This window comes from Heptranchias perlo, chromosome 28 (assembly GCF_035084215.1).
Source record: "Heptranchias perlo isolate sHepPer1 chromosome 28, sHepPer1.hap1, whole genome shotgun sequence".
Taxonomy (NCBI): Eukaryota; Metazoa; Chordata; class Chondrichthyes; order Hexanchiformes; family Hexanchidae; genus Heptranchias; species Heptranchias perlo.
The window spans coordinates 35,484,191-35,502,288 of record NC_090352.1 but is presented as its reverse complement, the minus strand read 5'-3'; the positions used below and the strand labels follow the sequence as shown (position 1 = coordinate 35,502,288).

Sequence of the window (18,098 nt, the reverse complement as noted above, 5' to 3'; positions counted from 1 at the left end):
AGGTCATACATGATAAATACAGTTCATGACACTCCAGGGTGCCTCATTGCACTTGCAATCAGTACAGATTACAGTTACATTACAGCAATTACAGTCATTACACATTCATTATGAGGAGTTTTTTTTGGTTTCCAGTCCCTCGGCCTACGATGGCGAGAGTGTCCTAAACCGTGGCCTTTCCCCATCGAGCTTTTGCAGTGGCTGCATCTCAGTACCCAGTCCTGGAAATGCTTTAATATCTAAGGGTTGCTAGGTATTTTGCTGAAAAACTAACGGGATGCAAACGATGAACACCACTATTAATCGGCCAGCAAGTCCTTCACGCTGATCACTCGGATAGACATTGATTAGAGCTTGGTAGTTACTCCATTAAAAACTGACCGCATTGAGAGCGCATGTTATTTCTATTTTTAGTCACAAGCCAGGGGAGAGCGCGAACGCAGTCCCCCACTACCACAAATTTTGCAGTCGAGTATCCCGCATTTGGGGACATCGCAGGCGTCAGCACACCTGAAGTGCAATGAGCTGGCCTCGTCCTGGGAGAACCTCCTTTTTGTTTTCAAAAAATATACTTTATTCATAAAATTTGTAGCAAAAACATACAATACAGTTGTCATATCAGAAATGTCAGCCTAGATTATGTGCTCAAGTCCTGGAATGGAGCTTGAATCCTTGAAATTCTGAGCTAGAAGCAAGAGTGCTACTACTAAGCCAATCTGACACTTTGAACATTCCTTATTAAATCCATCATTTCAAATACATTGAGAAAATAGACTGCATAACCCATAACTAGAAAGTTATTTGTGTGGATTAGATAGGTATTAAATAGGTACAAAGCACAGGCAACTAGATCAAGGATAGAAGTCTCACATATGTGACCTTAATGCAAATGATTTGAAGGAACTGTACCAATGCACAGATTTCTCATTGTCTGCGCATGGTCTAGTGATCCCATTGCTTTGCTCACACCAAAAATATCACAAGTTTGGGGGAAGAGAGTGAGATTCCTCCTGTTGATAATTTTACCAAAACAGTTTTCATCTGTATAAGTCTTGTTCAGCGCTACAATTATTAATGTACGGAGTTGTACAACACCAGGTTATAGTCCAACAGCTTTATTTGAAATCACAAGCTTTTGGAGCTTTGCTCCTTCGTCAGGTGAGTCACCTGACGAAGGAGCAAAGCTCTGAAAGCTTGTGATTTCAAATAAAGCTGTTGGACTATAACCTGGTGTTGTACGACTCTATACATTTGTCCACCCCAGTCCATCACCGGCATCTCCACATCATGGCTACAATTATTAAGAAGAGGAATTTCATCCCCTTGGTGCCTGGCCAAACGCTTTTAAAAATGTACAGATCAGTCATGATCTAATTGAATAGTGGAGCGGCCTCGAGGGGCTGAATGGCCTACTCCTTGTTCCTATGCAACTAGTCAGTTTACTAATAAAAATAAATAATCTTATTGTCAAATTTAATAATAGTTGGGGGAAAAAAAGCTTTTGGTCACCTGTCCTAATATCTTCTTCTGTGGTTCGGTGTCAAATTTTATTTGATAATCGCTCCTGTGAAGCGCCTTGGAACGTTTTACTACGTTAAAAGGCGCTATATAAATGCACCTTGTTGTTGTCCTGCCCCTTTAAGCATCTGAAGTGTCCATTAGAGGCCGGCAGGCGGCTCTCCCTGAGCGCTGGTTACAGGCTTGTTGGCGGGAAATGTCGCTGCTGTTTGGGTGAGAGCTGCGAAGCGTGGATTCCCCCGTGTTTACTTCTATTTATTAAGACCAATCGCCTGGTTATTTTCTAAGGGGAGATTTACAGAAACCGAGGCGGGAAAGAAGAGCGCGGTCCGGCGGGCGGAGGGGGTTTGACGAATGGGGGGAGTTTGTTAAAAGTCTGGTGCGGGAGCTGAAGATGCAGAGGGACGTGGGCAGCTTCCCGCTTCCACCCGGACTCAAAGTCAAGCTGATCGGCTCCGGCTTCCAAACCGCCGAGGATCTGAGCGGAGTGAGAGCGACTGAACTGAGCAAAGGTAAAAAGATACAGTCAGAGCGGCCGTAACGCGCCTAAAGCAGGGGCACTACTACCGTAACGCGCCTAAAGCAGGGGCACTCCTACCGTAACGCGCCGAAAACAAGGGCAGTCATACCGTAACGTATGTAAAACAAGGGCAGTTCCACCGTAACGCATCGAAAGCAAGTGCACTTTTACCGTAATGCGCCTAAAATGGGATACATTTCTAATGTTTAAAGCAGGCACATTTGTATTGGAACCCGCAATCCGGCTAAAGTGGGGGGTATCTCTACCATAACCTGGCCTAATGTGGAGGCACAGCCATTTTAACTCATTCAAGCAAGGGGTGCACACCTTCATAACCCACCCAAAGTTGGGGTATGACTACCCTAACCCGGTTAGAGCAGGGGCACTTTACTGTAATCTGCCTAAACTGGGAGCACAGTTACTGTTAACCCAGCTAAAGCCTTTGGGTTGAAGCAAATCAGCCCAGCCCTGTCTGGCTTACATGTGACTCCAGTCCCACGTTATGTGGTCAACTCTTAATATCCTCAGGGCAACGAGGGATGGGCAATGAATTCTGCCTTGCCAGTGTCGCCCACATTCCAAGAACAAAGAAACGATGTCCTAAAGATGTTCAATAATCTTCACCACCTCTGGGATCACAAGATACCGGCCTATCTTAGTTCACCATCCAGAAGCACCCTAACATCTGCCACTGCAGCATCCAGATGAATCCAGGGTTTTTGCCTCCATCATTCTAACCTGTGGTCTGTTCCACGTCTGATCGCTCTTTGTGTGAAGAAGAATTTCCTGATATCAGTCCTGTTTAATAGTTTGAATGTGCGTACCTTTACATCACTATGATTATAGAGCTGGGCATCTCCAGAGAGGAGGCACTGGAAGTCCTACAAATTGTGAGACGGGAGAACTCCGCAGAGGAATCCCAACGGAGCATTGTGCTGCCGTCCGTTCGGAAGTACACAGCCCTGGAACTGCTGGAGCAGGAGCAGGCTCAAGGCTCTATAATCACCTTCTGCTCAGCTCTGGATGAAATCCTTGGGGGCGGTGTGCCTATCGCCAAAATCATGGAGATATGCGGTGCTCCTGGTGTTGGGAAAACACAGCTAAGGTATGAACATGCTCCACACCTGCCTGAATCCATGTCTGTTACTGTTGGCATGTCCTGCATGAACATGCTCCACAGCTGTTTCAACCCGTGTCTGTTACTGTTGGCGTGTCCTGTAGACCCCATACTTGGAACTAAAAAGGTGCAAAATACAAATTTGAGAAGCCTGGTAAGTTATCAATAATCGTTTCTCTGCAAGCAAACGTCTGTCTCAGTGGGTAGATACACTGCCTGGTGAGCCCAGGTCCGATCCCATGTCCTTGGAAAGTGTGTACACAGGCAGGAGGGTCAGTAACCAGAGGACACAGAATTAAGATAATTGCCAAAAAAGCCAGGGGGGAGACGAGAAGAAATTTTTTTACTCTGAGTTGTAACGATCTGGAATGCACTGCCTGAAGCAGATTCAGTAGTAGCTTTCAAAGGGGAATTGGATAAATACTTAAAAAGGACAAATTTGCAGGGCTATAGGGAAAGAGCTGGGGAGTGGGACTAAATGGTTAGCTCTTTCAGAGAGCTGGCACAGACAGGATGGGCAGAATGGCCTCCTTCTGTGCCGTAAAATTCTATGATCAGGCTTGGCCATGAAATCATAGGAACAGGAGTCGACCATTCAGCTCCTCGAACTTGTTCTGCCATTCAATTAGATCACGGATTACCTGTATCTTGTCTCCATCGACCCGTCTTGGATGCGTAACCTTTAATACGCTTACCTAACAAAAATCTATACTCAAGTCCCCTCCACGGTCAAATTCCCAACCCTCACTGTCCTGACTCAAATATGAAGTCTGTCCCCTTCCCGGCAGTGCCAGCGCCCGTGGGACTGTAGCAGTCCGACTGTGGGTTGGTGACTCCCAAGTCCTCCACAGCAGTGATGAACAACGTAAGCATCACAGAACCTGTCAAGCCACATACAAATTTCCTGAGCAGTTCCTCCCTAAGCTGTGTCCAGTTCCAAAGGAATGGTGATTGGACTTAACCATAATGCACAGCAACAGCGAAACCACTCTATCTAAGGACCAGCACAGGTGCGGTTTAGGGAGGAGAGGGAGGCATGCGGGTGGAGGAAGATAACACTGGCAGGGGCAACCTGTGTATTTACGATTGCTCGATCTGCTAAGACCCCTTATTTTGTTCCGTGTTGCACAGTATCCAGCTGGTTGTGGACGCACAGATCCCGGAATGCTTTGGCGGTCTAGACGGTGAGTCTGTGTACATCGACACCGAAGGCAGTTTCATCGTGGACCGGGTGGTGGATGTTGCCCGAGCGGCCGTGCACCATTGTCACCTCATTGCTGAGTCCGGCCAGGACGAAGGTATGTAAACTGGTTGACCACAGCTGTTCAATAGGCAAACTGGTGGTGGTGGGGAGGCGGGGGACGCATGGGGTGCTGGTAACTTGTACTTGTTCTTCGACATGAGGTGCCAGTGTTAACCATGCTGGAGTGGTGAGGCCAGGACCCTTCCCCGGGGACTGTCAGCCGTGGCTCAGTGGGTCGCACTCTCGCCTCTGTGTCAGAAGGTCGTGGGTTCAAGTCCCACTCCAGAGACTTAGAGCACATAATCCAGGCTGACACTCCCAGTGCAGTACTGAGGGAGTGCTGTACTGTCTGAGGTGTCGTCTTTCAGTTGAGATGCTAAACCGAGGCCCTGTCTGCCCTCTGTCAAAGATCCTATGGCGGAGCAGGCTCGAAGGGCCGATTGGCCTACTCCTGCTCCTATTTCTTATGTATTTGAAGAAGAGCAGGGGAGTTCTCCTCATGTCCCCCAACCAACATCACTAAAACAGATTATCTGGTAGTTTATCTCAACGCTGTTTGTGGGGCCTTGCTGTGCGCAAACTGAATACACTTTTTAAAAAAAAAAATACTTTGTTGGCTGTGAAGCACTTAATTGGGACGTCCTGAAGGTTTGAAAGGTGCTATATAAATGCAAGTTCTTCCTGTTGTAATAAAAAAGAGGAAAAGTCATCTCTGATTCACCCTTGTGCACTCTGTTGAACACGATGGTTACCTGACCTTTCATCTATAGGGAGGAGAAGAGAGAGAGAGAAATAATAAATCATAGAATCATACAGCACAGAAACAGGCCATTCGGCCCATCATGCCTGTGCTGGCTCGTCCCACTCCCCTGCTCTTTCCCCGTAGCCTTGCAAATCTTTCTATTTAAAATATTTATCCAATTCCCTTTTGAAAGTTACTATTGAATCTGCTTCCACCGCCCTTTCAGGCAGCACATTCCAGATCATAACAACTCGCTGCGTTTAAAAAAAAATCTCTCCTCATCACGCCCCCCCCCTCCCCCGGTTCTTTTGCCAATTATCTTAAATCTGTGTCCTCTGGTTACCGACCCTCCTGCCAATGGAAAATAGTTTCTCCCTATCTACTCTATCAAAACCCCATATAATTTTGAACACCTCGATTGACTCTTTCCTTAACCTTCTTTTCTCTAAGGAGGACAAAGAAATAAATATAAAATAAGTACAAAGAACCAGAACAGGCCCGATGGTCGGAATGGCCTCCTGTGCTGTAAGATTCTATGAAAAGAAAAGGACTTGCATTTATACAGCGCCTTTCACAACCTCAGGATGTCCCAAAGCTCTTTACAGCCGATTAAGTCTCTCTTGAAGTGTAGTCACTGTTGTAATGTAGGAACCCAGAGGACTACTGATGCCTTTGGGACTGTACTTAGCAAGAGTCAGTGCCTTCGAGAGAGAGAAGGCAAAAGAATTGAGGTAGCAATGTTTTTTAAATAACAAACTGAATGGATTTGTGCAAGTTCGCTGGATAAGAACATCAAAATAAAAACAAGTTTTAAACAAAAAATGTTTTTAAATTCTTGCATGTGACTGTTGTGATTAACCTGCTAAATCTCGCTTCAAGCAAAGATTACTGAGAACAATGACGGAAAGTAAAGACAGATTAAGCTCAAAATCAGATTCAAATTAAAAGCTAAATGGCCTAGAAATTGGGTCACGTGACGCCTGTTTCTCAGGCGCTGGCGGCAGGAAGCACATGCACTTCCCTGAAAAAACTGGGCGCTCCTGAATTTCTAGATCAGTGTGTTTTATTTAATGTTGTAAACCGGAATACTACGGAGGGAAGGTCATGGAATCGTGCTCTAGGTGCGGAGCCTCGCCCGCTGGGAGCGCGTATCCGGGAAAATCGTGGGGACCACGCGCCAGAGATCCCGAGACGCGTTCCCTCCCCCGGTGGACACGGCTCTGCACCAGAACCGCAGCTTAGTAAAATCACCCCTCGCACGTCGAGCTCTCTGATGCGTCTTGTTTTCTAATTCTCTTGGTGGAAATCGTGAAATGGAAAGTATTGGCAACGCTCGATGGTTGTCTCCTGTGTGTATCTAAGGCCGTCTGTCTGCCTTGCAGCTCAGCGGAAGGCAATGCAGACCTTCTCCGTCTCTGGCATCCTCTCCCACATCTACTACTTCCGTTGCCATGGCTACGTGGAGCTGTTGGCACAGGCTCACCTACTGGCCGACTTCTTAGCTGAACATCGCAAGGTACGTTCTTGTTACCGGCTCAGACTTTAGCTGCCAGAGGGAGCTGTTGGTTTAACCCTTTCCTCCCCTCCCATCGCAGACCTGGTTTGCAGTTTGAACAAAAAGCTCAGTTTAGAATAGCAGCACACTGGGTTGGCGGGGGAGGGCTAAATCCCTGCCTTTACCGCATGTTATATTCATTCTCAGGATGCGAGTGTCGCTGGCGAGGCCGGCATTTATTGCCCATCCCCTAGCTGCCCTCGAGAAGGTGGTGGTGACCCGCCTTCTTGAACCGCTGCAGTCCGAGTGGGTGACGGTCCTCCCACAGCGCTGTTAAGTCGGGAATTCCAGGATTTTGACCCGGTGACGATGAAGGAACGGCCGATATGTTTCCAATTCTAGATGTGACTTGGAGGGGAACTTGGAGGTGATGATGTTCCCACGCACCTGCTGCTCTTTTCCTTCTAGGTGGTGGAGGTCACTGGTTTGGTGAGTCTCCAATCTCAGGTGGATCTTCAAGGGCTGTGGCAGTTTTTTGAGGGAAGATGCAAGCTAGTTCTCCCTTCCTAGGGAGAACACATCATCCATCGGACTTCCTTGTAAGCCTGTGAATGGCCAGTTAAGGAGCAGCATTTCAAGAAGATCTAAGCTGGGAAGGAGGAATCCTTTACAAAAAGGGAATTCCTTTTCGGATGATACATCTTCAATATAAGTTGGCTTGTATTTTTACTTTCCATATGTGAATCAATCTTGGACTCCCCATATATCTGAACTTCTCATCCAGGGCACTAGACAGAGCAGTGTAGATTAATCATGGCCTCCAAAGGGAACTGGATAAGTACTTGAAAGATAGAAAAAATTTGCAGGGCTACGGGGATAGGGCGGGGGGAATGGGACTAGCTGGACTGCTCTTGAATAGAGCTGGCGTGAACTCGATGGGCCGAATGGCCTCCTTCCGTGCTGTAACCTTTCTATGATTTTTTGATTCTAAAAAGAAGGAAAATGAAATAAAAACAGTAAAATGCTGGAAATACACAGCCGGGGAGAAGGTGGGTTAACCTATCAGATCTCAGTGCGGCCACTAGATGGAGCACTGAATTGAATTTCTCAGTGCGGCCACTAGATGGAGCACTGAATTGAATTTCTCAGTGCGGCCACTAGATGGAGCACCGAATTGAATTTCTCAGTGCGGCCACTAGATGGAGCACCGAATTGAATTTCTCAGTGCGGCCACTAGATGGAGCACTGAATTGAATTTCTCAGTGCGGCCACTAGATGGAGCACTGAATTGAATTTCTCAGTGCGGCCACTAGATGGAGCACCGAATTGAATTTCTCAGTGCGGCCACTAGATGGAGCACTGAATTGAATTTCTCAGTGCGGCCACTAGATGGAGCACCGAATTGAATTTCTCAGTGCGGCCACTAGATGGAGCACTGAATTGAATTTCTCAGTGCGGCCACTAGATGGAGCACCGAATTGAATTTCTCAGTGCGGCCACTAGATGGAGCAGGGCACTGCAGCAGTGATGAGCTTGGAGTTGCAGAGCAGGGGAAAGTGTGAATATCATCTTTCCTGCAAAAATACAATTCTCGCTGCCCAACAAACTTGGAGCAACACTGACCGAGTCGACAGATCAGTCAACACATCAATCCCATGCCTAGGCATTGGCTGTTCTGTGCTGAGAGTATTTGCGAGGAGTGAGTTGCACTCAGTTGGCCTTAACACCTCTTGTACTTTAAAAAAATATATATCAGCCAGAGTTGCTCTCCTCATCGCTGTCTAGTGATCCCTGGTGTGTGGATGTCGGATAAAGATGGGACTGGGATCATCCCCCCCCCCCACAATCTAGTTGCTTGTTGCCTCTGGCTCACACCTGAAGAATTACCACTTAACAACAACACCTTGCATTTATATAGCGCCTTTAATGTAGTAAAACATCCCAAGGTGCTTCACAGGAGCGAAATCAGACAAAAGTTGACACCGAGCCACAGAAGGAGATATTAGGGCAGTTGTCCAAAAGCTTGGTCAAAGAGGTAGGTTTTAAGGAGAGTCTTAAAGGAAAAGAGAGAGAAGCGGAGAGGTTTAGGGAGGGAATTCCAGAGCTTAGGGCCCAGGCAGCTGAAGGCACGGCCGCCAATGGTGGAGTGATTAAAATCGGGGATGCGCAAGAGGCCAGAATTGGAGGAGCGCAGAGATCTCGGAGGGTTGTAGGGCTGGAGGAGGTTACAGAGATAGGGAGGGGGGCGAGGCCATGGAGGGATTTGAAAACAAGGATGAGAATTTTAAAATCGAGGTGTGGCTGGACTGGGAGCCAATGTAGGTCAGCGAGTGCCGGGGGAACCAGGGGCTACTGGAGGTTCAACCGTGGGCAGATCCCCCTCATTCAGTAACGTGATGGGATCAGTTAAACCTCCCAGAGAAACTGGAGTTCTCGGAAGGCTGGAGGAGGCTTAAAAAAGGCAACGGAGGGTGACCCGCAGGGGGCTGTACCCCAACACGAACCAGTGTCTTGGGGAGTCGGTGAGGGGGGTAATTGCAGTGTGTGTTTCTCGGGTGGTATTGGCTGTTGGTTTGAGCTCCGTTCCCTGTTTGCCAGGTGCGGATTGTGGTGATTGACAGCATCGCTTTCCCATTCCGCCACGACCTGGAGGACCTGTCGCTACGGACACGGCTCCTTAACGGCCTGGCGCAGCAACTGATCGGCATGGCCAATGACCACAGGGTGGCGGTGAGTAAAACCTGGCTCACCGGCTTCCGCCTGTAACTGGAGCCGGCACGGCTGGGTCAGAGCAGAGCAAACTGCATTAACCTTGTAACCAGACCCTGATTTGCCCCACGACTGTACTGGGACTCTGCTGCTCTCCGAGATTGGACTGGACTTTGCTTCACCGGAAACTGGAGTTAATCCCATAGCTAGACTGGACTGGAGCAGACACTGTTTCCCGGTCAGACTGGACTGGACTTTGCTTCACTGACTATTGTGCTTTGGGGCTGGACCGGACTCTATTTTAGAACTGGACTGGACTGGACCGAACCAGACTCTACTTTAAAGTCTGCCCAGACTTTCCTTTACTTGCTTGGGGTTAAGCAAAATGGTAGACTGCCAAAAGGAACATTTTAGCATCAAACAGAAGCTGAATGGTCCTTAGCAGCCAATAATATAATACAGTTCAGATGACCTGTTAATCCTGATCACTAAAGTTGCTTTAAGTTCCGTCTGCTTTAAGTCTGCCGTTTCTCTCGGGAACTAACTCTCCGACTTTTTGTGAAGTTCACGGAACCACTCAATCTGCGATTAACTTGCTACTTACGATTAACGGCGACCGTTTCCTCTTCCAGGTAGTGTTGATAAACCAGATGACCACACGGTTTGGGCAGGGTCGCTCTTCACTGGTCCCTGCTTTAGGTGAGACGCGCAATGTCCTTGGCGTAAGTTGGTCGCAATGCTGAAACTTGGGGTAGTTTTATTTAAGAAAAAAATCTTTCCCTTTCTTTCCACCCCCTCCCTCCCATGAAAGTGTTTCTTCCTCTCTGGGGGACGGTTCCCCCACCACCCCCCCCATAGTTCCTTGTGAAAGTGTCTATTATTCTCGTCAACCTTGAGAGTGTGTTCAACAACAACAACAACTTGCATTTATATAGCGCCTTTAACGTAGTAAAACGTCCCAAGGGGCTTCACAGGAGCGATTATCAAACAAAATTTGACATCAAACTGCATAAAGAGATATTAGGACAGGTGACCAAGAGCTTGATCAAAGAGGTGGGTTTTAAGGAGCAACTTAAAGGACAAGAGAGAGGCGGAGAGGTTTAGGGAGGGAATTCCAGAGCTTAGGGCCTGGGCAGCTGAAGGCACGGCCGCCAATTGTGGGGCAATGAAAATTGGAGGAACACCGAGATCTCAGAGGTTGTAGGGCTGGAGGAGGTTACAGAGATAGGCAGGGGCGAGGCCATGGAGGGATCTGAACACAAGGACGATGAGCTTTGTCCTGCTCTCTCCCATCGTCCACACAGCTGGCTAGCAATTAGTAGCAAGAATCCTGGCTCATTTTCCTTGTCTCTAACCCACGGGCCTCTCGAGACCAAAAGTGCAGCTCTGCCCCTGGTACCGCCTGAGATCTGCTAAATCCGCACAGATCTGGGAACTTCTTAGGCAAACTGACCAACGGCTCACTGGATAACCTCAGTGAGAAAGCTCCCAACATTAAAATTTAACCAGGATTTGGATGTCAACGCGCGCGTGCACATGCAGAGAGCAAAGCGGAGCTGACGGTATAACTAGGGTCTAGTAAGCCAGTATCATCCTATCCAGGTAGAAATGTATAACGACCCCCTTTAATTGTAAATATACACGACATTACTAACGGGAGTCGACTTAAATTGCTGCAATAATTAGCTACACTGTATTAGAAAAAGAACCATTCATGTTTTGTCATGTGCAGAATGGTTGCACTTTAAAGTAATTTATTGTGTGTGAGGTTAGAATTTTAGTTTAATATACTATGGTGTGAATTGGAGGGGAACGTGCAGGTGGTGGTGTTCCCATGCGCCTGCTGCCCTTGTCCTTCTAGGTGGAGATTGTGGGTTTGGGAGGTGCTGTTGAAGAAGCCTTGGTGAGTTGCTGCAGTGCATCCTATGGGTAGTACACGCTGCAGCCACAGTGCACCTATGGCGGAGGGAGTGAATGTTTAAGGAGGTGGATGATATACAGGTGTGCTGTCTGGTGCAACACACTCTGAAACACCACTAGTGGTTCCACCTGTATATAACGTGCATTTTGTACTGATTTATGATATTTAACCAAAACAACCCAATACCTAGCAGCACTGGAGGGGAGCCACTGTACCTCTGCCAGCTGTGTGTTAATTACAATCCAAAACTAATCCCACTGCCCTGCTCTCTCCCTGTGGCCCTGTAACTTGAGGCTTTTGCCTTCTGTCGCCTCCATGGTGGTGAAGGCTTAAGGTGGTCTCCGCTGCTTAAAATGGTTTGTTTGTTTTGATCAGGTGAAAGCTGGGGTCACGCAGCCACCATCCGCTTAATTCTACACTGGGAGGGCAAGCTGAGGTAAGAGTTCAAACTGAGGTCAAAGGTCTGAATTATCCAGAGGGCAGCTGGTTGACCGGCAGATTGGATGAAATCAGCAAGTGGGAATTGGTTGACGCCGAGCTTGGATTCGAATGTGACATGGCCGAGTGTGAACTCACCCAGTGGAGGTGAGGTGGTCCAGCCCTGTGTGTCCACTTAACCTCCTTACAGTGTGGGCAGGGACTGACTCCCTCCTGGCCTATCGCACTGTAGCTCCCAAGGACACCACACATGCTATCAGTGTATGGTTTCAATAACGGCATGGACCAGATGGGCCGAATGGCCTGCTTCTGTGCTGTACGTTCCATGTAAAAATAAGGTGGTTTATTTTTTTTACTCATTCTCAGGGTATGGGCTTCATTGGCACGGCCAACTTTGATTACTATCCCTAGTTGCCCTGAGGGTTTTCTACTTGAAGTTAAGAGTTAACCACGTTGGTGTGGGCCCAGACCGGGTAAGGACATCAATGAACCAGTTGGGTTTTTACGACAATCCGACAATTTCACGGTCACTTTTACTGATGCCAGCTTTTTATTTCCAGATTTTTAAAACTGAATTCAAATTCCCACATTGGGATTTGAACTCGCGTTCTACTGGATTATTAGCCCAGGCCTGCTGGGATACTGGTCTAGTAACATAACCACTACACCAGCATACCCACAATCCTGAATATCGGTTTCACACGGGGAAGTATAGCGGGACCAGTGTTCCCAGCGTAAACTGGGTTAAACCCCGTCCCCTCGAGCTGTGGCAATCCAACCCATGGAGCCCAGGCAACTGAGTCCCGTTTGTCTTTAAACTTCTCACTCACCGGTTTGCTTTGTTTGAATGTCGGAGGCCTGGAGGCTTTGAAAGGGCCTGTTCATATCGCCTTTGCCTCATTGGTGAATAAATCCTAAATCGGCACGCCAAAAATCCGTCCCTATCCACAGCTTGGGAGGTTATCCAGATTAACGGCAACGTGTGTTTAAACTTTTTATGGGTGAATATTTTCGGAGACCCGACCCGGGTTCGTGCCACAGCTGGCGGTCTCTATCGGGCAATCGTGGGCGCAGTGCCCCCCGCCCCCCCGATTTTCTCTCTCTGGCGATCAAAAACAACTTCTGCCAAACTATCTGGAATCCTCTGCCAGGGAGACCAGTAGTGAGAGAGATGGGTGCCATAGGAAGGAACAGAAGGAGGCCATTCAGCCCCTCGAGCCTGTTCCGCCATTCAGTTAGATCATGGCTGATCTGTATCTTAACTCCATCTACCCACCTTGTTTCCCTAACCCTTAATACCCTTGTCTAACAAAAATCCACCAATCTCAGTTTTGAAATTTTCAATTGACCCCCAGCCTCAACAGCTTTTGGGGGGAGAGAGTTCCACATTTCCACTCCCCTTTGTGTGAAGAAGTGCTTCCTGACATCACCCCTGAACGGCCTGGCTCTAATTTTAAGGTTATGCCCCCTTGTTCCGGACTCCCCAACCAGAGGAAATAGTTTCTCTCTATCCACCCTATCAACTCCTTTAATCATCTTCATTAGATCACCCATTAATCTTCTAAACTCAAGGGAATACAAGCCTAGACTGTGCAACCTGTCCTCGTAATTTAACCCTTTTAACCCCGGCTGGGAGAGCCAGCCCTTCCCTGCCCTGAAATCCTTGTGTCCTGTCGGTGTCAGTGACTCCCAAGTGTTCCTGTTGCCATTGTTGAGTATTAATTTGAGGAGGCCGTCGTGCACCAGTTCGAGGAGGCTGATGGTCCAGCTTTATATTCAAACAGATTCACTTTGTCAAATTTAATTGCATAGGAACAGGAGGAGGCCATTCAGCACATTGGGTCTGCTCCACCATTCAATCAGATCATGGCTGATCTGCACCTCAACTCCATTTACCTGCCTTTGCCCCTATCCCTTGATACCATTAACTCAATCAAACTCTGTCGATCTCGGTCTTGAAAGCTGCAATTGTCCTAGCAAAAAATAAACGGCTGCGTATAGTTACACCACTATTCCAGGCCAGAATGGAGGTGACCGGGTAATTCCCCTGTCAATCAAGCCTGGAGCCCGCACTGCTGTACGTGACTGGGATTGATTTTACGCACATAATTTGTATGTAACTATCCTCCACTCACTGCATTTTGCTGAAGAAATAATCCTGCTTTTATCGGGAGACGTTGTTGTAGTTTCGGTCATGTTTGCTGTGGCTTGTACAGTCTCTGTTTAAATAGTCTCTGTTTGCTGAGTAAATAGACTGTTTGCTGTAAGTCCCACCCCACCTCCAGCTCATTGGCGACAATACTCACTCTGAAAATAAAAATTGCAAGTGAAGGGTTTTTATTTCAAAGGAGCTGATCGCACGAGTGAGTGAAAACCGGGAGTGTTCGCATGAGATCCCGTGCAATGTCCTGCCTCTCCGGCCTAGGCTGCTCACTAAGGCCGAGAATCCACTGGGCGTGGGACGAGCTGTGTTTCCAGAGCCTCTTCTCTCAGCTTTACGCTGTGTCTGTCTTCTCTCTCCAGGTTTGCCTCCCTCTATAAATCCCCAAGCCAGAAAGAAGCGACTGTACCGTACCAGATAACTGTGAGTGTTGTGACTACTTTTTTTTAAAAATGTATACGTTATGTGCTGATTTTTGTTTTATGCTTATTGGGGTGAGGAGTGTCGGTGCTGGGAGATGGAGCATCAAATATCAGTATCGCGTGCTCCTAGTTCTGGTATAGTTTGGGTGGGGGAGGGGTGAGAGAGGTTGCGGTGGGGGAGGGGTGAGAGAGGTTGCAATGGGGGAGGGGTGAGAGAGGTTGCAATGAGGGAAAAGGACAGGAAAGATTGCAATGGGGAGGAGGGGAAGAGTGAGAGAGAGACAGGTTGGACTCTAAAAGTGAGGGAGGTGTCACCTATCAGATGACCAGTTTTCTTTTTCCGAAGTCTCTCGGTCCTCCAGCTGGTTTAACCACTGCTCTCTTCTCCTCATCGTCTCATTTTCAGTCACTTGGTTTTCGTGATGTCCAATCATCAGACCCGACTTCAACCTCGTCCGTCAATGGGAACAACCCACGTAAGCGTCCCAGGACAGAAGACCAGGAGGGACAGTAACATCTTCTGGGAGGGGAGGGGGAAATATTCTTCTGTTTAAAGTAATGGATTAAAATGGTACAGTGGGAACCGAATATGGCAAGGTACTTGGACTGAAAGTCATGGTGCTAGACTTGGGGTCCCACACGGTCTGGTCTTGTGTATTCTGGTGATAACCTGGCAGTAGGTTGTGTGAATCCAATTTGGATAAGGAAAATTGGAAGGGTATTTGTCTTTCCAAAGAGGTGGGAGCTGCCTTGTCATAAAGTGCGTCCCTCCCCGCCATTGCTGAGTTCCCTATCTCGGCCACATGACTGTGGGGAATTGTTGAGTAGAGGATGGCGATGGAAACTTCAACCTTCCTGGACTGGGAGGCTGAGAGACGGAGACTTTAACCGTGAACCATTTTACGATCAGTTTTTGCCCCCGATCCATTGTGCTATTCTCGCCGACCTCTTTAAAGGCATCCTGTCCCGGAGAAGTTTTCACACTTGTTGAAACCATTTCACCTGCCCACTGGATTGTAGCTGTTGTGATATTTTATGTTTGTTTTTTTTCTCTCTCTCTCTCTCGTCCTGCCTCGTTTTAAGTAAATGTATTTTGCAACCGCCTCCCCCCAGGCTGAAGTTTGTTTGTCTCCTGCTGCCCCTCCCCTCTTCCCCCCCCCCCCCCCCCCCACCCCGGCCCATACACTCACCACAGTCTAACCAAACCTTTCCTGCACAAACCTCATCACCGTTCCCAATCCAAGGTTCATCTTAACCACTCTCATTGCTAGTCCAGAGATGTGGGCACAAAATCCAGTCCGACACTCCCAGTGCAGTACTGAGGGAGTGCTGCACTGTTGGAGGTGCCGTCTTTCAGATGAGACGTTAAACCGAGGCCCCGTCTGCCCTCTCAGGTGGCGTAAAAGATTCCATGGCACTATTCAAAGACGAGCAAGGGAGTTCTCCCCGGTGTCCTGGGGCCAATATTTATCCCTCAATCAACATCATTAAAATAGATTATCTGGTCATTATCATTGCTGTTTGTGGGACCTTGTATGCAAATTGGCTGTCACGTTTCCTACAATACAACTGACTTCAAAAGTACTTAATTAACTGTGATTTATTCTGGGACGCCCTGAGGTTGTGACAGACTCTATATAAATGCAAGTTCTTTCTTTTGCTATCAGTGACTCTTCCTGCAGTGTGTGTGTGTAAGAACATTGTGCGAGGATTGGATCAGGTTCAGCTCTGAGGCCCCCTTCCCCCATTCAATGTCTCCATAGCCTGCCAACACTCGCGGTCTAGACACGCACACACACGACAAAAGGCCACTTCAAAGTCCTCGAAGAACGGTACTCTATCAGGTGAGGAAAGCATTAAAAAAAATTACATTTATATAGCACCTTTCACCACCTCAAGACATTTTACAGCCACTTAAGGTGTAGTCATTGTTGTAATGTAAGGAAATGCAGCAACCCATTTGCATACAGCAATGATCTGTTTTTGAGGGATAAATACAGGCCAGGAGCAGCCTGGATTTTGTGCTCACATCTCTGGAGTGGGACTTGAACTCACAACCTTCTGCCATCAGAGGTGAGAGTGCTACCCACTGCGCCACAGCTGACACCACTCCTGCTGGTTCATAAGTGAAGATGGCAAGGAGTTAAATGATCAAATGTGAAGCTGTAGGGGCCAATTGAAGACCTGATGATGAAGCTCGATTGGTGCTTGTTTTGTTTCTGGATGACATAAAGGAAAACTGCATGACCCTTGCTTCAGGAAATGAGGCCGTGTTAGACCCTAGGAAGAGAAGCAAACTGTGAAGCTCCGGAGTGCAGTCTGTTGTCACTCACTGAAGCTTCGTCTTTTGTGCAGCCACGAGCAAATTGGATTTAAGAATCCATGAAAAATAAATCATAGCTAACATGACAATCTCTATTACTCATCGGTGCTCTGTCATAAACCTGAGGCTATTTGAAATAAATGTACTCGAAGAATTCGGCACTGGCTGGCTATGAAGTAGAATCATACATTCTTACAGCACAGAAGGAGGCTATTCGGCCCATCGTGCCTGTGCCGGCTGTTTGAAAGAGCTATCCAATTCGTCCCCCTCCCCTGCCCTTTCCCCATGGCCCTGCAAATTTTTACCTTTTCAAGTATTTATCCAATTCCCTTTTGAAAGTTATTGAATCTGCTTCCACCGCCCTTTCAGGCAGCGCATTCCAGATCGCAGCAAATTCTCATCTCCCCTCTAGTTCTTTCGCCAATTTCTTAAGTCTGTGTCCTCTGGTTACCGACCCTCCTGAAACAGATTCTCCTTATTTACTCTGTCAAAACCCCTTATAATTTTGAGCGCCTCTATTAAATCTCCCTTTAACCTTCTCTGCTCTAAGAAGAACAATCCCAGTCTTTCCATATAACTGGAGTCCCTCATCCCTGGTAAACTCTGCTTTTTTCTGCTCCCCGTTTCCTCCCTCCCTCTCTGGAACCGCACTGACCCTTGGTGGTTCTGTGTGCACCAGACACCCACCTGTGCTGCACCCAAATCCATTCATGGCCTCGCCTCTCCCTATCTCTCTAACCTCCTCCAGCCCTAGAGCCCCCTCCCCCCCACACCCAAATTATCTGTTCCTCTGACACCAGCCTTCCACCCCCTCCCTCAGACCCACCATTGGTGGCCGTGCCTTCAGCTGCCTAGGCCCCACGCGTTGACATTCCCTCCCTAAATTTCTTCACCTCCCTCTCCTGCTTAAAGCCCACCTCTTTGACCAGGTTCCCCCCTACCCCCCACAGTCTTTTCTGTGACTCACACCTCTGAAGCATCTTGGTATGTTTTTCTCCTTTAAAGGTGCTGCATCAATGCAAGTTTTTGTGTGCGCCCAGACAGTGTGCACCAGTAGACTATTCAACCATGGAAAGCATCACAGCCAAACCTGGCCTCTGTTCCTTTTGATTTTTTTCCCCCTTCTGTAAGGATAGAAGGAATGATGGAAGGAAAGAAAGACTAAGAGGGAGGAAAAGAAGGATGCAACTGAAGAATGGGAGATCATATGGAGAACTGAAGAGAAGGGAGAATTGAGCTAGAATCTGTCGTAGGCAGACCACTGATGCTGATGAAGGTGCCCTGGTGACATTTTTTTCTATCTTAAAGGCGCTATTTAAATGCAAGTTGCTGCTTGGAGTGTAGCCAAGGGCACAAGAACAGTGTTCCGATAGAAGGCCATCGACCTGAAGCATTAACTTTGTTCCTCTCTCTGCAGATGCTGCTTGACCTGCTGAGGGTTTTCCAACATTTTCTGGTTTTATTGCGAAAGAAAGATTTGCATTTATGT

General features: G+C 47.8%; 1 protein-coding gene and 1 non-coding gene across 3 annotated transcripts; one reads left to right on the top strand and one right to left on the bottom strand.

Annotated features, from left to right (window-relative positions):
* Nucleotides 1–422: 422 nt before the first annotated feature.
* Nucleotides 423–588, bottom strand: LOC137299311 (U1 spliceosomal RNA). Its single transcript, XR_010957880.1, has one exon. It is a non-coding gene; the product is annotated as a U1 spliceosomal RNA (small nuclear RNA).
* A 1,079-nt stretch (nucleotides 589–1,667) lies between these two features.
* On the top strand, nucleotides 1,668–17,006 carry rad51c (RAD51 paralog C). 2 transcript variants are annotated; one of them, XM_068008469.1, is made up of 9 exons: nucleotides 1,671–2,030; nucleotides 2,885–3,143; nucleotides 4,287–4,453; nucleotides 6,523–6,656; nucleotides 9,234–9,365; nucleotides 9,977–10,043; nucleotides 11,641–11,701; nucleotides 14,227–14,287; nucleotides 14,693–17,004. In XM_068008469.1, exons 1-9 carry the CDS (start codon nucleotides 1,913–1,915, stop codon nucleotides 14,798–14,800), a joined length of 1,107 nt encoding a protein of 368 aa, XP_067864570.1. In that variant the 5' UTR covers nucleotides 1,671–1,912; the 3' UTR covers nucleotides 14,801–17,004. The 2 variants fall into 2 exon arrangements, with proteins under 2 accessions (XP_067864571.1, XP_067864570.1); XM_068008470.1 differs by lacking the exon at nucleotides 9,234–9,365 and having other exon boundaries at nucleotides 1,668–2,030; nucleotides 14,693–17,006.
* The last annotated feature ends 1,092 nt before the right edge of the window (nucleotides 17,007–18,098 follow it).

Bases quoted from the DNA above. Each gene is read 5' to 3' on its own strand.
- rad51c (XM_068008469.1), top strand. From the start codon at position 1,913: ATGCAGAGGGACGTGGGCAGCTTCCCGCTTCCACCCGGACTCAAAGTC. The intron at 2,031-2,884 runs GTAAAAAGATAC...CTATGATTATAG, and splicing joins AGCGACTGAACTGAGCAAAG to AGCTGGGCATCTCCAGAGAG. The intron at 9,366-9,976 runs GTGAGTAAAACC...TTCCTCTTCCAG, and splicing joins CCAATGACCACAGGGTGGCG to GTAGTGTTGATAAACCAGAT.